We start from the raw sequence: 14,383 nt of genomic DNA, 5'->3' as shown, positions 1-14,383 counted from the left end.
GATCACCTGAGGGTACTGGGGTGGTTCCACCCCCTTTCCTCCCCCTTTCCCCAAAATAGAGATGGTGGCAGGTAATGTGGTGAAATCACACGGATCTGGTTTGCAGAACTGTCTCTCATCTCTGTGACCTGGGAGAATTTAACCTCTCTAAGCCTCAAGTGGTCTCATTTATAAAATGGAATAATAATCTCCGCTTCACTATGGTGAGAATTAAGTCAAACAGCGCCTATATAAGGTGGCTGACACACAGCACACGTGAACCACATGTTGCCTTCCTCTACTCCTTTCCTGGTGAATTTAAATCTTATTAATTCAGGGCACCTGGGTGGCTCAGATTGGTTGAAGGTCTGACTTTTGTTCAGATCATGATCTCATGATTCATGAATTTGAGCCCCCCCCCCCATTGGGCTCACGGCTATCAGTGCAGAGCCTGTTTGGGATTCTCTGCCCCCTCCTCTCTCCACTCCTCCCCTGCTCTCTCTCTCTCTCTCTCTCTCTCTCTCAAAAATAGATAAACATTAAAAAAAAACTTATTAATTCAACTCTGCTCCAAGCCCCACCCTTCCTTTTGGCAAACAGAGGGAGGCACCTCTTCTCTCCTCCACCCACTTTGAAGTGGTCAGAGTACAGAGAGCAGCTGTGAAGTCAGAGTGGACAACCAGCCTCCCCTGAAGCTAAAGGGTCCCCCGGAGAGGATGAAGTTCTCTGTGGCTGCCCTCTTTCTCCTCATCCTCATCACCACTCCGGCTTTGTACGGCCAGTCAAGTGAGTCCACCTGTCCCTGCAGGGCTGGAATGAGAAAGGGCAGCTGGCAGTGAGGTGACATCAAGAGTCCTGTCAGGTCTCCGTCATCAGCCATGGGCCCTCTCCCCTCCTGCAGGCACACTCCTCAAACTCTCTCCTTTGCAAGGAGAGCTGGGCTGGTATCTAGATCCCTTCTGGGGTCATCAGGCAGTTCCAGGAAGCTGGGTCAAGGTCATGTCAGGAATCCCAAAGTTGGAGAATAGTGAGCGATCATTTAGGAGGAGCCAAGGAAGTAATAGGAGATACGAGAATAAACATGAGCAACAAAAGGAGGACAGGAAGATAGCTGGATAAGAAAAGCTACAGGTGCTCTGAGAGAGCAGGACAAAAGGTACTGGGAAGGGGGCTGAAGTGATGTTTGGGGCCAAGCCCAGGGGTGGGGAGTCTGAACCTAGATACTCTTCCTTGTAGTGTCTGGCACAGATTTCTGGGACTATCATGGCAGCCAAAGGAAGGCCCAATGGGATGCCCAGGTGTGCAGTGCAGGATTTCATGGCCTCTGTCCCCATTCCCCAGCCTGGGTTTAAATAAAGGCTATAGAAAAGAGAAAGGGGTTGAAAGGTTTTGGGAGCCACAGGATGCTTGGGACCTATGGAGAACAAGGTTTGTTTTTCCCACTCTCTATCCCTGCCTCAACCATCATATGTGAGGACCTGGCAACAAGAAAGAGACCAAGCCACTCAGACTTTCCACATACCAACTTCCATGTGCCCCAGCCCCTTTTTTTCTCCCTAAGGCTACCTTTAGCATGTGGTCTGGTCGGACTCTGGCATATAAACTCTCAGGGGAACAACGGTCGTACACACCACATATTCTGCCCACATGCTCTCAAGATGCCCCCTGGACTTTGTCATCTTTGCTTTGAGAACCAGGGTCATGGACGTCACTATGTGCAGAGCTGCATCTGGTGGGTGGCAGGAGGTAACATTGCCCTTAGGGAAGGTCAAACAGACCACTACGATGGGTTCAGTCTTCAAAAAAGTTTCGGAAAATGGCCCACCCAAAGCATGGATCAGCCAAATGGTACTCTTGAGATATTCCAATCTTGGCCACCAGCTGGAAGCAAAGGGTCAGGCGGCAAAGGGATCTGCACTCTGCAGTTTTGGGGGCTGGGAGAGGTCTCTACCTGCCCTCTTGTTTGATGTCCCAACTGATGAGTAGTCAGGGGAGCTCAAGAGAAACACAGCACTAACAACCAACCAAGGCCAGCATTCTGACAGCATCAAAAAGAGGGGGGGGAAGTGGCATTTCCAGGCAAGAAAAATGGTCAATTACTATCATCTACTCTTAATTGTAACAAGCACTGACTGAGCCTTACTATGTTCTGAATTAAGGGTTTTACCAGCATTTTCTCAACTAACCCTCACGATGATCCTAGGACATATAAGCATATTTTTACCCTAATTTAATGGATGAGACCTAGAGAGATTTTTTTAATTTGCCCATACTTCAAATCATTTGGTCAAGATACCGATTCCAGATGTCTGACCCGAAGCCTAAACAGAACACTTTTCTTCCCACCCTAACTTCTCTGGCTCACTGCTCATCTCACCCTCCTCGCTGACCTCAGCCCCTCTAATGCTGCTAGGATACAGTCCACAGCTCAGAAGGTGTGCTAGTCTCCCCTTCCCTCTCCAATTCTGTCTCCTCTTCTTTCTTCTCACATTGCATTGCTGCCATCTGTAGAGGCTCAGCATTCCCCAGACACTCGGCTTCCCCCACGCCTTCATGCCTTTCTTCCAGATCCCACAACACTTTCATCTGCTTCAATCCCACTCATCTTTCAAGAAGCAAGCCATGCACTACATGCTGTGGGACTTCTTCCTCAGCCACCCAGGCTGGGGTAGGTACCCCTCATTCTGTTTTCCACAATTCATTTCACTTTCCCTTTTCACTCTGATTAGACAGTGAGATGCTCCAGAGTAATGATGGTGTCTTCCTCAGGGTTTTGCCCCCTTAGAGCTCAATATGTGTTGGCCAAATCAAGCCCTGGCTCACCAGCAAACATGAATAACCAAGTCACTTGCATTTGCTGAAACTCAGTTCAGAAGCTGAAGGTTCTAGATGTATGTCCACCCCCCCTTCCTTTTTTCATGTTCTCTGTTACCCATAAAGCTATCATCAGTCCCTGCTAACAGATGGTTTTGCCATCAGAAGTATGGAATGCAATGGGTGGGAGATGAAGGTAGGCAACCACAGGCTCCCTCTATGCCTACTTGGTTCAGCTTTCAATGTGATTCTCTCAGAAATTCCTGAGTCGGTGAACCATTCTCCCACCTGCTGCCTGAAGTATCATGAGAAAGTATTGCCAAAGAAATTGGTGGTGGGATACAGAAAGGCCCTCAACTGCTACCTGCCAGCAATCATGTAAGCATCCCCTGCAGACATTTCTGTGGAGGGGGAAGGGGAACCGGGACCAGAATGAGATGCACAGAACCAAGAAGTCTCCATGTTAGAAGCAGGGGAGTTGTGCTTAAGGGCTTGGGCTTCGAATCTCGCAGGGAAGTCCTCGGTTGTTTATTTTTTTAATATTTATTTATTTTGGGGAGAGAGAGAAAGAGGGATAGAGTGGGAGAGGACAGAAAGAGAGGGAAACAGAGGATCTGAAGTGGGCTCTGCGCTGACAGTAGCAAGCCTGATGCGGGGCTCGAACTCATGAACCACGCAAGATCATGACCTGAGCCAAAGTTGGACGCTTAACCTACTGAACCACGCATGAGCCCCAGGCCTGAGTTTAATTCTTGATGTTGCCACTTATAGTTTTGTGGACTGATAAATGACAGCCATAATGGTACCCATGCCTAAGTATCTTGGTTGAGCACGGAACAGGCTGAAACAGGGACAATGAAGCCAGGTCTAGAAGCCAGAGAGGGAGGCCTACTGAGGGAATTCAGATGGGGGAGGCCTAGGGATGCAGTAAAGAGTATGAGGTGAGCCCCCGGTGAGCTAAAAATGGGGGAGTGTAGACTGGACCCCCACCCTACTCCATGCTCACTGACATTCTAACTCTGCCTCCACAGTTTTGTCACCAAAAAGAATCGAGAGGTCTGCGCCAACCCCAACAACAAATGGGTCCAAGAGTACATCAAGGATCCCAATCTACCTTTGCTGCCTCCCAGGAACTTGGCCCAGGTTAAAAGTATTAGAACATAGGAAGGCCGACCCCAGCTCGAAGCTCTGAAGCCTCGGTGGGAGTCCAGGTTCCGGAAAGAAAAATGCAACCCTGTGAAAATGCAGGTGGCCATGTGGTCTGGATGACAATGGTATTGAGAGAAGCTGGCCCCTGATGCAAAAAGTAATTAAAAGTATTTCAAACACTTTCTCAATCTCCAGAGGAAATGCCAAAGTTAAGGGAGGTGGGGATAAATACATTCTCAATACACAGAAATGTGTATTTCACATCTTTCTCTTGGCTCTGCCTTTGGGGCCTCCCCTCCCACCTGCACACCAGCCATCCTAAATAATTATGGCCAGCTTCCGACCTGCCACATCTCTGGCCCCTTACTCATGAAATGCCTGATAGAACTCCTGACTTTTCCTGTCCATCCTTATCCCTTTACTAGATTTCTTTTTCTTCTTCTTTTCTCTTAAAACATTTCTTTTTTAGCAACCAGAGTGGGAATATTCACATGCTAATAATTTTTGTCCCTGTTGCAGAGGTTTTGTTAAATCCCCAACACAAAAGAGAAGTATAGATCTCAGTATCTCCAGTTTGCTCATGCTGCAGCCCCATCAGGGCTTCATTCCTTTTTAAGGCTGAATAATGTTTCATTGTGTGTATGCACCACATTTTGTGTATCCATTCATCCATTGTGGACATCTGAGGATCCATACCCCCTTTTCTTGACATTAGCTAGACTTAGCGGATCTTGGTTTCCATTACTGGTGCCAAAAGCACTTTAACTTGTACAATGGCCCATCAGTCACCATCCAGGGCCTCAGAGACAGGTAAGGGTCCAAGACTCTGACCCACAGGCTTCCTGCCCTTGTCCCTCCACAGCAGGGAAGTGGTACATGTTTTAGAACCTCCTGGCCTGGAGGTTCCTGCTCCTTGACCCAGAAATTTCTCTCCACCCTCCTTGCTATCAGAGCTGAGGCATTACAACTGAACATGATCAAATTTCTCCCTCTAGTAGCTCACAAACCAGGGACAACAGAATCACTAACAAATACAACATAGTCAGGCTCAGATCTTTGCTTGCAGAGGCCAAAGTGGACACGGAGGGATGTCAGGGCTTGGATTGACACAGGAACCAGAACAAATTCAGCATGTACACCCAAGGCAGCAGGAAGTTTCAAAGTCCTTAGCCAGCACCAGGGTCAAAAACCAGGGAACCAGAGTTCACAAGCCTAAAGGACAGGATGGAGCTGAAAACAGGAAGCACAGGCCAGGGCCAGGATCCTGGCAAGCCAGAAAGGAAATGTTGTTTGTTGTTTCTCTGTGTGTGTCTCTCTGTCTCTGTCTCTGTCTCTGTCTCTCTCTCTCCTTTTTTCTTTTTCTTTTTTTCTTGTTTTTTTTTTTTTTGATCCATCACAGTTCAGAGTTGAGATGTCAGTCTAAAAGCCTAATTGAAAATCTATATACAAAGTCAAATTCACACCCCAGCACATAATACAAAGCTTGCCAGAAACTCCTAACAGTTCAGAACTGGACATACTTTTCTTAGGTACGTTCAGTTGTTTTCAAAGAGGGCTATTCCTCATCTTTTCAAGGTAAATAGATGCCTGGCTTTAGACACATGCACACACACACAAAGGCCCTCCTCATCAGGACACACAAGGGTCTTCTAACCCTGGTCATCCTAAAGCAAAGACCTCATCCACATAAACCTACACCTAACCAGCTTACTTGACTGTCAGCCTTATGGGACGTGGGTGATCAATTGGGAGGGAATGGAAAATAAGGCCTAGAACAGTAGGTGGTTTTCACTGCTATATCAGAGAAAGGCCTTCAGCTCAAAACAGGAGAAGACCACACACAACAACATGGAGGAACCAATGGGTAGGACAGGAAGGCAAAACATGAGGAAAAATTCTGGGACTTTTATGTGGAGGTGAGAGTTCTGGCCACATGTCCCTTCTCTGTACAGCCATTTGCTGCACCATGAGCATTTGAACCAGACGACCAGATGTCCTGGGGCTGGATTTGGCTGGCCTGTAAGAAATGGTATTTGGCCTGGCTCCAGGTGTGTTGTAATTTGCCATAATCCCTGAACTTCTGCCATTGTCGATAGCATGAATGTTTTCTGGGGCAAGATGGCAACCCCCCCCCACCCATTGCTCAGCAAGATCCTCCCCCAGAGAATCAGGGTGGGTCCAAGCCCTGGGGGTCTCTGAAATGTGGGATTTTGAAACACAACCCCTGGGTGGCTCAGTCGGTTGAGCGTCGGACTTCGGCTCAGGTCATGAGCTCACGGTTTGTGAGTTTGAGCCCCGCGTCCAGCCCTGTGCTGACAGCTCGGAGCCTGGAGCCTGCTTCAGATTCTGTGTCTCCTTCTCTCTCTGCCCATCCCCCGCTTATGCTCTCTCTCTCTCTGTCTCTCAAAAATAAATAAATAAATGTAAAAAAATTTTTTTTTAAATAAAATAAGAAACAACCCATCTGAGATAAAGCTGGAGGGAGGGGCCGCCTGGCAGGTGGACAGCTTGGACATGGACAGGGTAGAGGCGAGGAGTGGACGGAGGCCTGAAACAAAGGAGGGTGCTTGATTACAGGTGGGTGAGAGAGCAAAGTTCCTGTGCCAGAGACTAGAGAGCTGGATGAAGCCATTTCCATCTCTGCCGCACCAGCGCATATAAGCTCGCACACAGATCCACCCACTAGTTGGCTAAGCAGCGCCACCTACTGGAGAACAGGGCCATTACACTTAGCCCAGTCCAACTGTGCCCTCCAAGCACATCCCCTAGAAGACCAGCACAAGTCACTCTACCTGCTTAGTTTACAGACTATAAAAGTCTTCATAGTTTCAGTTCTAGGGGAAACTGGATGTAACTTCATTCAGGCTTCATTCTGTTTGCTGGTTAACTTATTTGTTTTCTTTCTTCTGTTTTTGCTTGCATTGTTTTCTTTTTTCTTTCTTTTCTTGCTCTTTCTTGGATACAGAAAGGACACTTTATGATTATTTTTTTACTTTATTTTATTATTTTATTTTTATTCTATTTAACTTTATTTTATTTTATTCTATAAATTTTTTTAACTTTTAGATTTTTTCTTACCTTTTTTTTCTTTCCTTTCCCTTTTTTTCTATTTTATCAAGCTTCTTTCAACAAGCGGACCAAAGCACATCTAGGATCTAGCTTCTTTTATTTGATTTTTGTTTTGTTTTTAATTTTTTAATTTTTACTTTTAATTTTATTAATTGTTTTCTTCCTCCAAAATACAAAAGGATGGAATTCTCCATCACCCCCCCCCAAAAAAAAAAAAACAGGAAGAAGTGACAGCCAGAGATTTAATCAACACAGATATAAGTAAGATGTCTGAACTAGAACTTAGAACCATGATAATAAGAATACTAGCTGGGTTAATGAAAGAATGCTCAACATCACTCATCATTGGGGAAATACTATTCAAAACCACAATGAGATATCACCTCAAACCTGCCAGAATAGCTAACATTAACAACTCAGGCAACAATAGATGTTGGTGAGGATGTGGAGAAAGAGGATCTCTTTTGCACTGCTGGTGGGAATGCAAACTGGTGCAGCCACTCTGGAAAACAGTATGGAGGTTCCTCAAAAAATTAAAAATAGAACTTCATTATGAACCAGCAATTGCACTACTAGGTATTGACCCAAGGGATACAGGTGTGCTGTTTCAAAGGGGCACATGAACCCCAATGTTTACAGCAGTGCTATCAACAATAGCCAAAGTATGGAAAGAGCTCAAATGTCCATCAACAGATGAATGGATAAAGAAGATGTGGTATCCTTTCTTGATAATACAATAGAGTATTACTCAGCAATCAAAAAGAATGAAATCTTTCCATTTGCAACTATGCGGATGGAACTAGAGGGTATTATGCTAAATGAAATTAGTCAGAGAAAGACAAATATCATGACTTCACTCATATGAGGAATTTAAGATACAAAACAGATGAATGTAAGAGAAGTGAAGCAAAAATAATATAAAAACAGGGAGGGGGACAAAACATAAGAGACTCTGAAATATACAGAACAGAGGGTTACTGGAGGGTTTGTGGAAGGGGGGATGAACTAAATGGGTAAGGGGCATTAAGGAATCTACTCCTGAAATCATTGTTGCACTATATGCTAACTAACTTGTATATAAATTTAAAAATAAATTTAAAATAAATTAAAGATCTTTCAAGATGGTGGAAGAGCATGGAAGTTTTTTGTGTGTCTCACATCCATGAAATACAGCCAGACCAACACTAAACCATCCTGCACACCAAGAAAACTGATCTGAGGGTTAACACAACAATCTGCCCAACCTGAACCACAGAATTCAGCAGGTACACAGCGTGGAGAGATGAACTTGGGGAGAGAGAACCTACAGAGGGCAGGGAGCCACTTTTGCATGTGGAGAGAGGAAGGAGATGGAGGTGGGGGAGATTATGGGAAAAGCACCACTCCCCAAAAGCAGCTGGAGAGAAAGTGGAAAATTGGAAACAGCCACAGGGACTGAACTAAAAAGGGAGAAAGGAGAAAGGAGGGGTTTTAAATTCCATTAAGACTGTAAACAGGGGGAGCACAGAGTCTGAAACTCCGCAGCTTGATACCTGGTGGTGTTCTGGTGGGAAGGGAGAATCCCCAGGAGCAGAGCGGGGTCCGGGAGGTTCTTGGGCCACACAGGGAGAAGCAGTTCCACTGCTGAAAGGACATTTGGTAGAGGCTGTGAGGCCACCTGGGCCCAGTAGACCCCAGAGAATGGCCACATTTGCTGATGTTGGAACAAGGTCATTGGGGATGAAGCCTGGTGCCAGATGTGTGTTGTGATTTTCCATAATCCCTGAGGCGCTGCTGCTACACTGTCTTGCAAACATTTTCTGGGGTGGGCTGGCACCCGGCTATAGTCTGCTGATGGGCAGCAGCAGCACGGTCCCGCAAGCATTCCTGGGTGCGGTCAGCACCCAGCCATTGCTCAGTGAGACCCTCTGCAGAGGAGCAGAACAGGTCAAAGCCACAGTCCCTAAGAAGGGGGGCTGGGGAAGGCAGCCACATCTGAGACAAAACTTGGAAGGGAGGTGCTGCCTGGGGTTTGGTCATGGACAGTGTGGAAGCGGGGAGTGGATGGATGACAAAGACAAAGGACAGTGCACGATTGCTGATAGGGGAGAACAGAGTTCCAATACTAGAGACTAGTGCCATTTTCACCACTCCCACACATGCACATATGCACCTACAAGCGCCACAACAATCCACCCCAGTAGGCTAGCAGCGCCATCTAGTGGAGAACCGAGTCATTACACTAAGCCCTGCACAACTCGCTCTTCAAGAGTGGCCAACCTCGCTCTTCAAGAACACAAGTCTCACTGCCTGCTTAGTTTATGGACTATAAAGTGCTTCATAATTTGACTTCAGGGGAAAACGAAATAATTTCAGTCGTATTTCAGTCTGTTAGCTGGTCCAACTATTCAATTTTCTTTCTTTCTTTCTTTTCTCTTTTTCATTTCTTTTCTTTTTCTTGAATACATAAAGAGAAAAAATTCATTTTTATTGTCAAACTTTATTAAAAATATTTTTCTTATTTTTTTTCTACTATATTTTTTACTTTTGTGTACATTTTTTCAAATTCTATTTTACTTCCATCATTTCATTTTAGTCTACTTCAGTGTATTCATTTTTTCAAATTTTCAAATGATTTCCTTTTTTTTTTCTTTTTATCCCTTTTTTCTCTAATCTATCAAGCCGCTTTCAACACCCAGACCAAAACACACCTAGGATCTAGCATCATTTACTTGATTTTTTTTGTGGGTGTTTGTTTTTAATTTTTTAACTTCAATATTTTTTTAATTTTAATTTTTTCTACCACATTAATTCCTTTTCTCTCTTCAAAATGATGAAATGAAGGAGTTAATCCCAAAAGAAAGAGCAGGAAGAAATGACAGCCAAGGACGTAACTAACACAGATACTAGCAAGATGTCTGAACCAGAATTTAGAATCACGATAATAAGAATACTAGCTGGAGTCAAAAATAGATTACAATCCCTTTCTATGGAGATAAAAAAAGTAAAATCTGGTCAGGATGAAATAAAAAATGTTGTAACTGAGCTGCAATCTTGAATGGATGCGGCAACGGCAAGGATGGATGAGGCAGAACAGAGAATCAGTGATATAGAGGACAAACTTATGGAGAATAATGAAGCATAAAAAAATAGGGAGATTAAGGCAAAAGAGCATGATTTAAGAATTAGAGAAATCAGTGACTCCTTAAAAAGGAACATCAGAATCATAGGGGTCCCAGAAAAGGAAGAGAGAAATAGAGGTAGAAGGGTCATGTGAGCAAATCATAGCAGAAAACTTTCCTAACCTAGGGAAAGACTCCCATTAGATTCAACAAAAACCAATCATCAACAAAGCATGTCATATTCAAATTCACAAAATACTCAGGTGAGGAGAGAATCATGAAAGCATCAAGGGAAAAAAAGTCCTTAACCTACAAGGGAAGACAGATCAGGTTTGCAGCAGACCTATCCACAGAAACTTGGCAGGCCAGAAAGGAGTGGCAGGATATATTCAAAGTGCTGAATCAGAAAAATAGGCAGCCAAGAATTCTTTATCCAGCAAGGCTGTCATTCAAAATAGAAGGAAAGACAAAATTTTCCCAGACAAACAAAAATTAAAGAAGTTTGTGACCACTAAACCATCCCTGCAAGAAATTTTAAGGGGGACTCTCTGAGGGGAGAAAAGATGAAGAAGGAAGAAAGAAAGAAAGAAAGAAAGAAAGAAAGAAAGAAAGACCAAAAGCAACAAAGATTAGAAAGGACCAGAGAAAACCACCAGAAACTCCAAGTCTACAAGCAACATAATGGCAATAAATTCATATCTTTCAGTACTCACTCTAAATGTCAATGGACTCAATGCTCCAATCAAAAAAAATAGGGTAAGAAAATGGGTAAGAAAACAAGATCCATCTATATGCTGTTTACAAGAGACCCACTTTAGACCTAAAGACACCTTCGGATTGAAAGTAAGGGGATGGAGAACCATATATCATGCTAATGGTCAACAAAAGAAAGCCAGAGTAACCATACTTATATCAGACAATCTAGACTTTAAAATAAAGACTGTATCAAGAGATGAAGAAGGGCATTATATCATAATTAAGGGGTCTATCCACCAAGAACACCTAACAATTGTAAACATTTATGTGCCAAATGTGGAAGCACCCAAATATATAAATCAATTAATCACAAACATAAAGAAACTCATTGATAGTAATACCAAAATAGTAGGGCACTTCAACACCCCACTCACAGCAATGGGCAGATCATCTAATCAAAAAATCAACAATGAAACAATAGCTTTGAATGACACATTGGACCAGATGGACTTAACAGATATATTCAGAACATTTCCTCCTAAAGCAGTGGGATATACATTCTTCTTCAGTGTACATGGAATGTTCTCCAGAATAGACCATACACTGGGACACAAATCAGCCCTTAGCAAGTACAAAAAGATTGAGATCATACTGTGCATATTTTCAGACCATAATGCTATGAAACTCGAAATCAACCACAAGAAAAAATTTGGAAAGACAACAAATACTTGGAGACTAAAGAACATCCTACTAAAGAATGAATGGGCCAACCACGAAGTTAAAGAGGAAATTAAAAATATATGGAAGCCAATGAAAATGATAACATTACAACCCAAAACCTCTGGGATGCAGCAAAGGCAATCATAAGAGGAAAGTATATATCCTTCCAGGCCTTCCTAAAGAAGGAAGAAAGAGCTCAGATACACAACCTAACCTTATACCTTAAAGAGCTGGAAAAAGAACAGCAAATAAAAAGCAAAAAGCAGCAGAAGACAGGAAATAATAAAGATTAGAGCAGAAATTAATGCTATCGAAACAAAAACAAAAAACAAAAAACAAAAACAAAACAAAACAGTAGAACAGATCAAAGAAACCAGAAGCTGGTTCTTTGAAAGAATTAACAAAATTGATAAACCACTAGCCAGTTTGATCAAAAAGAAAAGGAAAGGACCCAAATAAATAAAGTCAAGAATGAAAGAGGAGAGATCACAACCAACACCGCAGAAATAAAAACTATAATAAGAGAATATTATGAGCAATTATATGCCAATAAAATGGGTAATCTGGAAGAAAAGGACAAATTCCTAGAAACATATACACTACCAAAACTGAAACAGGAAGAAATAGAAAATCTGACCAGACCTATAACCAGTAAAGAAATTGAATCAGTAATCAAAAATCTCCCAAAAAACAAGAGTCCAGGGCCAGATGGCTTTCCAGGAGAATTCTACCAAACACTTAAGGAAGAGTTAACACCTATTCTCTTGAAGCTGTTCCAAAAAAATAGAAATGGAAGGAAAACTTCCAAACTCTTTCTATGAGGCCAGCATTACCTTGATTCCAAAACCAGACAAAGACCCCACTAAAAAGGAGAAATACAGACCAATTTCCCTGATGAACATGGATGCAAAAATTCTTAACAAGATACTAGCAAACAAGATCCAACAACACATTTAAACAATTATTCACCACGACCAAGTGGGATTTATTCCTGGGATGCAGAGCTGGTTCAATATCTGTAAATCAATCACTGTGATACATCACATTTATAAAAGAAAGAATAAGAACTACATGATCCTCTCGACAGATGCAGAAAACGCATTTGACAAAATACAGTATCCTTTCTTGACAAAAACCCTCAAGAAAGTACGGATAAAAGGAACATACTTCAAGATCATAAAGGCCATATACGAAAGACCCACAGCTAATATCATCCTCAATGGGGAAAAACAGGGAATCCTGAAGTCAGGAACACGACAGGGATGTCCACTCTCACTACTGTTGTTCAACATAGCATTGGAAGTCCTAGCCTCGGCAATCAGACAACAAAAAGAAATAAAAGGCATCCAAATTGGCAAGGAGGAAGTCAAACTTTCATTCTTCACAGATGACATGATATTCTATGTGGAAAACCCAAAAGACTTCAGCAAAAACAGCTAGAACTGAAACATGAATTCAGCAAAGTCACAGGATATAAAATCAATGCACAGAAGTTGGTTGCATTGCTATACACCAATAATGAAGCAGCAGAAAGACAAATCAATGAATCAATCCTATTTACAATTGCACCAAAAATCATAAAATACCTAAGAATAAACCTAACCAAGGAGGTGAAAAATCCATACACTGAAAACTATAGAAAGCTGATGAAAGAAATTAAAGACACCAAAAAAATGGAAAAACATTCCATTCTCATGGATTGGAAGAACAAATATTGTTAAAATGTCGATACTACCCAAAACAATCTACATATTCAGTGCAATCCCTATCAAAATAACACCAGCATTCTTCACAGAACAAACAATTCTAAAATTTGTATGGAACCAGAAAAGACCCCGAATAGCCAAAGCAATGTTGAAAAAGAAAACCAAGTCTGGAGGCATCATAATTCCAGACTTCAAGCTGCATTACAAAGTTGTAATCATCAAGACAGTATGGTACTGGCACACACACAAAAAAGAGACACATAGATCAATAGAACAGAATAGAGAACCCAGAAATGGGCCCACAAACCTATGTCCAACTAGTCTTTGACAAAGCAGGAAAAAATATCCAGTGGAAAAAAGATAGTCTCTTCAGCAAATGGTGTTGGGAAAACTGGACAGTGACATGCAGAAGAATGAACCTGGAACACTTGTACACCATACACAAAAATAAACTCAAAATGGATGAAAGACCTAAACATAAGGCAGGAAGCCATCAAAATCCTAGAGGAAAAAACAGGCAACAACCTCTTTTACCTCGGCCATAGCAACTTCTTACTTGACATGTCTCCAGAGGCAAGGGAAACAAAAGCAAAAATGAACTACTGGGACCTCATCAAAATAAAAAGCTTCTGCACAGCAAAGGAAACAATCAGCAAAACTAAAAGGCAACCAACAGAATGGGAGAAGATATTTGCAAATGACCTGTTAGATAAAGGGTTAGTATCCAAAATCTATAAAGAACTTATCAAACTCCACACCCAAAAGACAAATGATCCTGTAAAGAAATGGGCAAAAGGCATAAAAGGATTCCAAAAGAAGACATCCAGATGACACATGAAAAGATGCTCAACATCACTCATCATCAGGGAAATACAAATAAAAACCACAGTGAGATACCACCTCACACCTGTCAGAATGGCTGACATTAACAACTAGAAATGACAGATGTTGGCAAGGAAGGAAACAATCAGGAAACGACAGATGTTGACAAGGATGCAGAGAAAAAAGAACCCTTTTGCACTGCTGGTGGGAATGCAAACTGGGGCAGCTACTCTGGAAAACAGTATGGAGGTTCCTCAAAAATTAAAAATAGAACTACCTTATGACTCAGCAATTACACTACTATGTATTTATCCAAAGGATACAGGA

The 14,383-nt window shown here is 42.5% G+C and overlaps 1 protein-coding gene across 1 annotated transcript; it reads left to right on the top strand.

Moving 5' to 3' along the window:
- The first annotated feature begins 607 nt into the window (after nucleotides 1-607).
- CCL16 (C-C motif chemokine ligand 16) lies at nucleotides 608-4,124 on the top strand. Its single transcript, XM_042916093.1, has 3 exons — nucleotides 608-765; nucleotides 3,051-3,171; nucleotides 3,825-4,124. The coding sequence occupies exons 1-3, from the start codon at nucleotides 696-698 to the stop codon at nucleotides 3,955-3,957; spliced, it is 324 nt and encodes a 107-aa protein (XP_042772027.1). The 5' UTR covers nucleotides 608-695; the 3' UTR covers nucleotides 3,958-4,124.
- Nucleotides 4,125-14,383: the final 10,259 nt, after the last annotated feature.

The sequence above is a fragment of the Panthera leo genome, chromosome E1 (assembly GCF_018350215.1).
Source record: "Panthera leo isolate Ple1 chromosome E1, P.leo_Ple1_pat1.1, whole genome shotgun sequence".
NCBI lineage: Eukaryota > Metazoa > Chordata > Mammalia > Carnivora > Felidae > Panthera > Panthera leo.
This window is presented reverse-complemented; position numbering and strand designations above follow the sequence as displayed.

Coding starts and splice junctions, on each gene's coding strand:
- CCL16 (XM_042916093.1), top strand. CDS start 696: ATGAAGTTCTCTGTGGCTGCCCTCTTTCTCCTCATCCTCATCACCACT. Junction 766..3,050: donor GGCTTTGTACGGCCAGTCAA/GTGAGTCCACCT, acceptor TGATTCTCTCAG/AAATTCCTGAGTCGGTGAAC. Junction 3,172..3,824: donor TGCTACCTGCCAGCAATCAT/GTAAGCATCCCC, acceptor CTGCCTCCACAG/TTTTGTCACCAAAAAGAATC.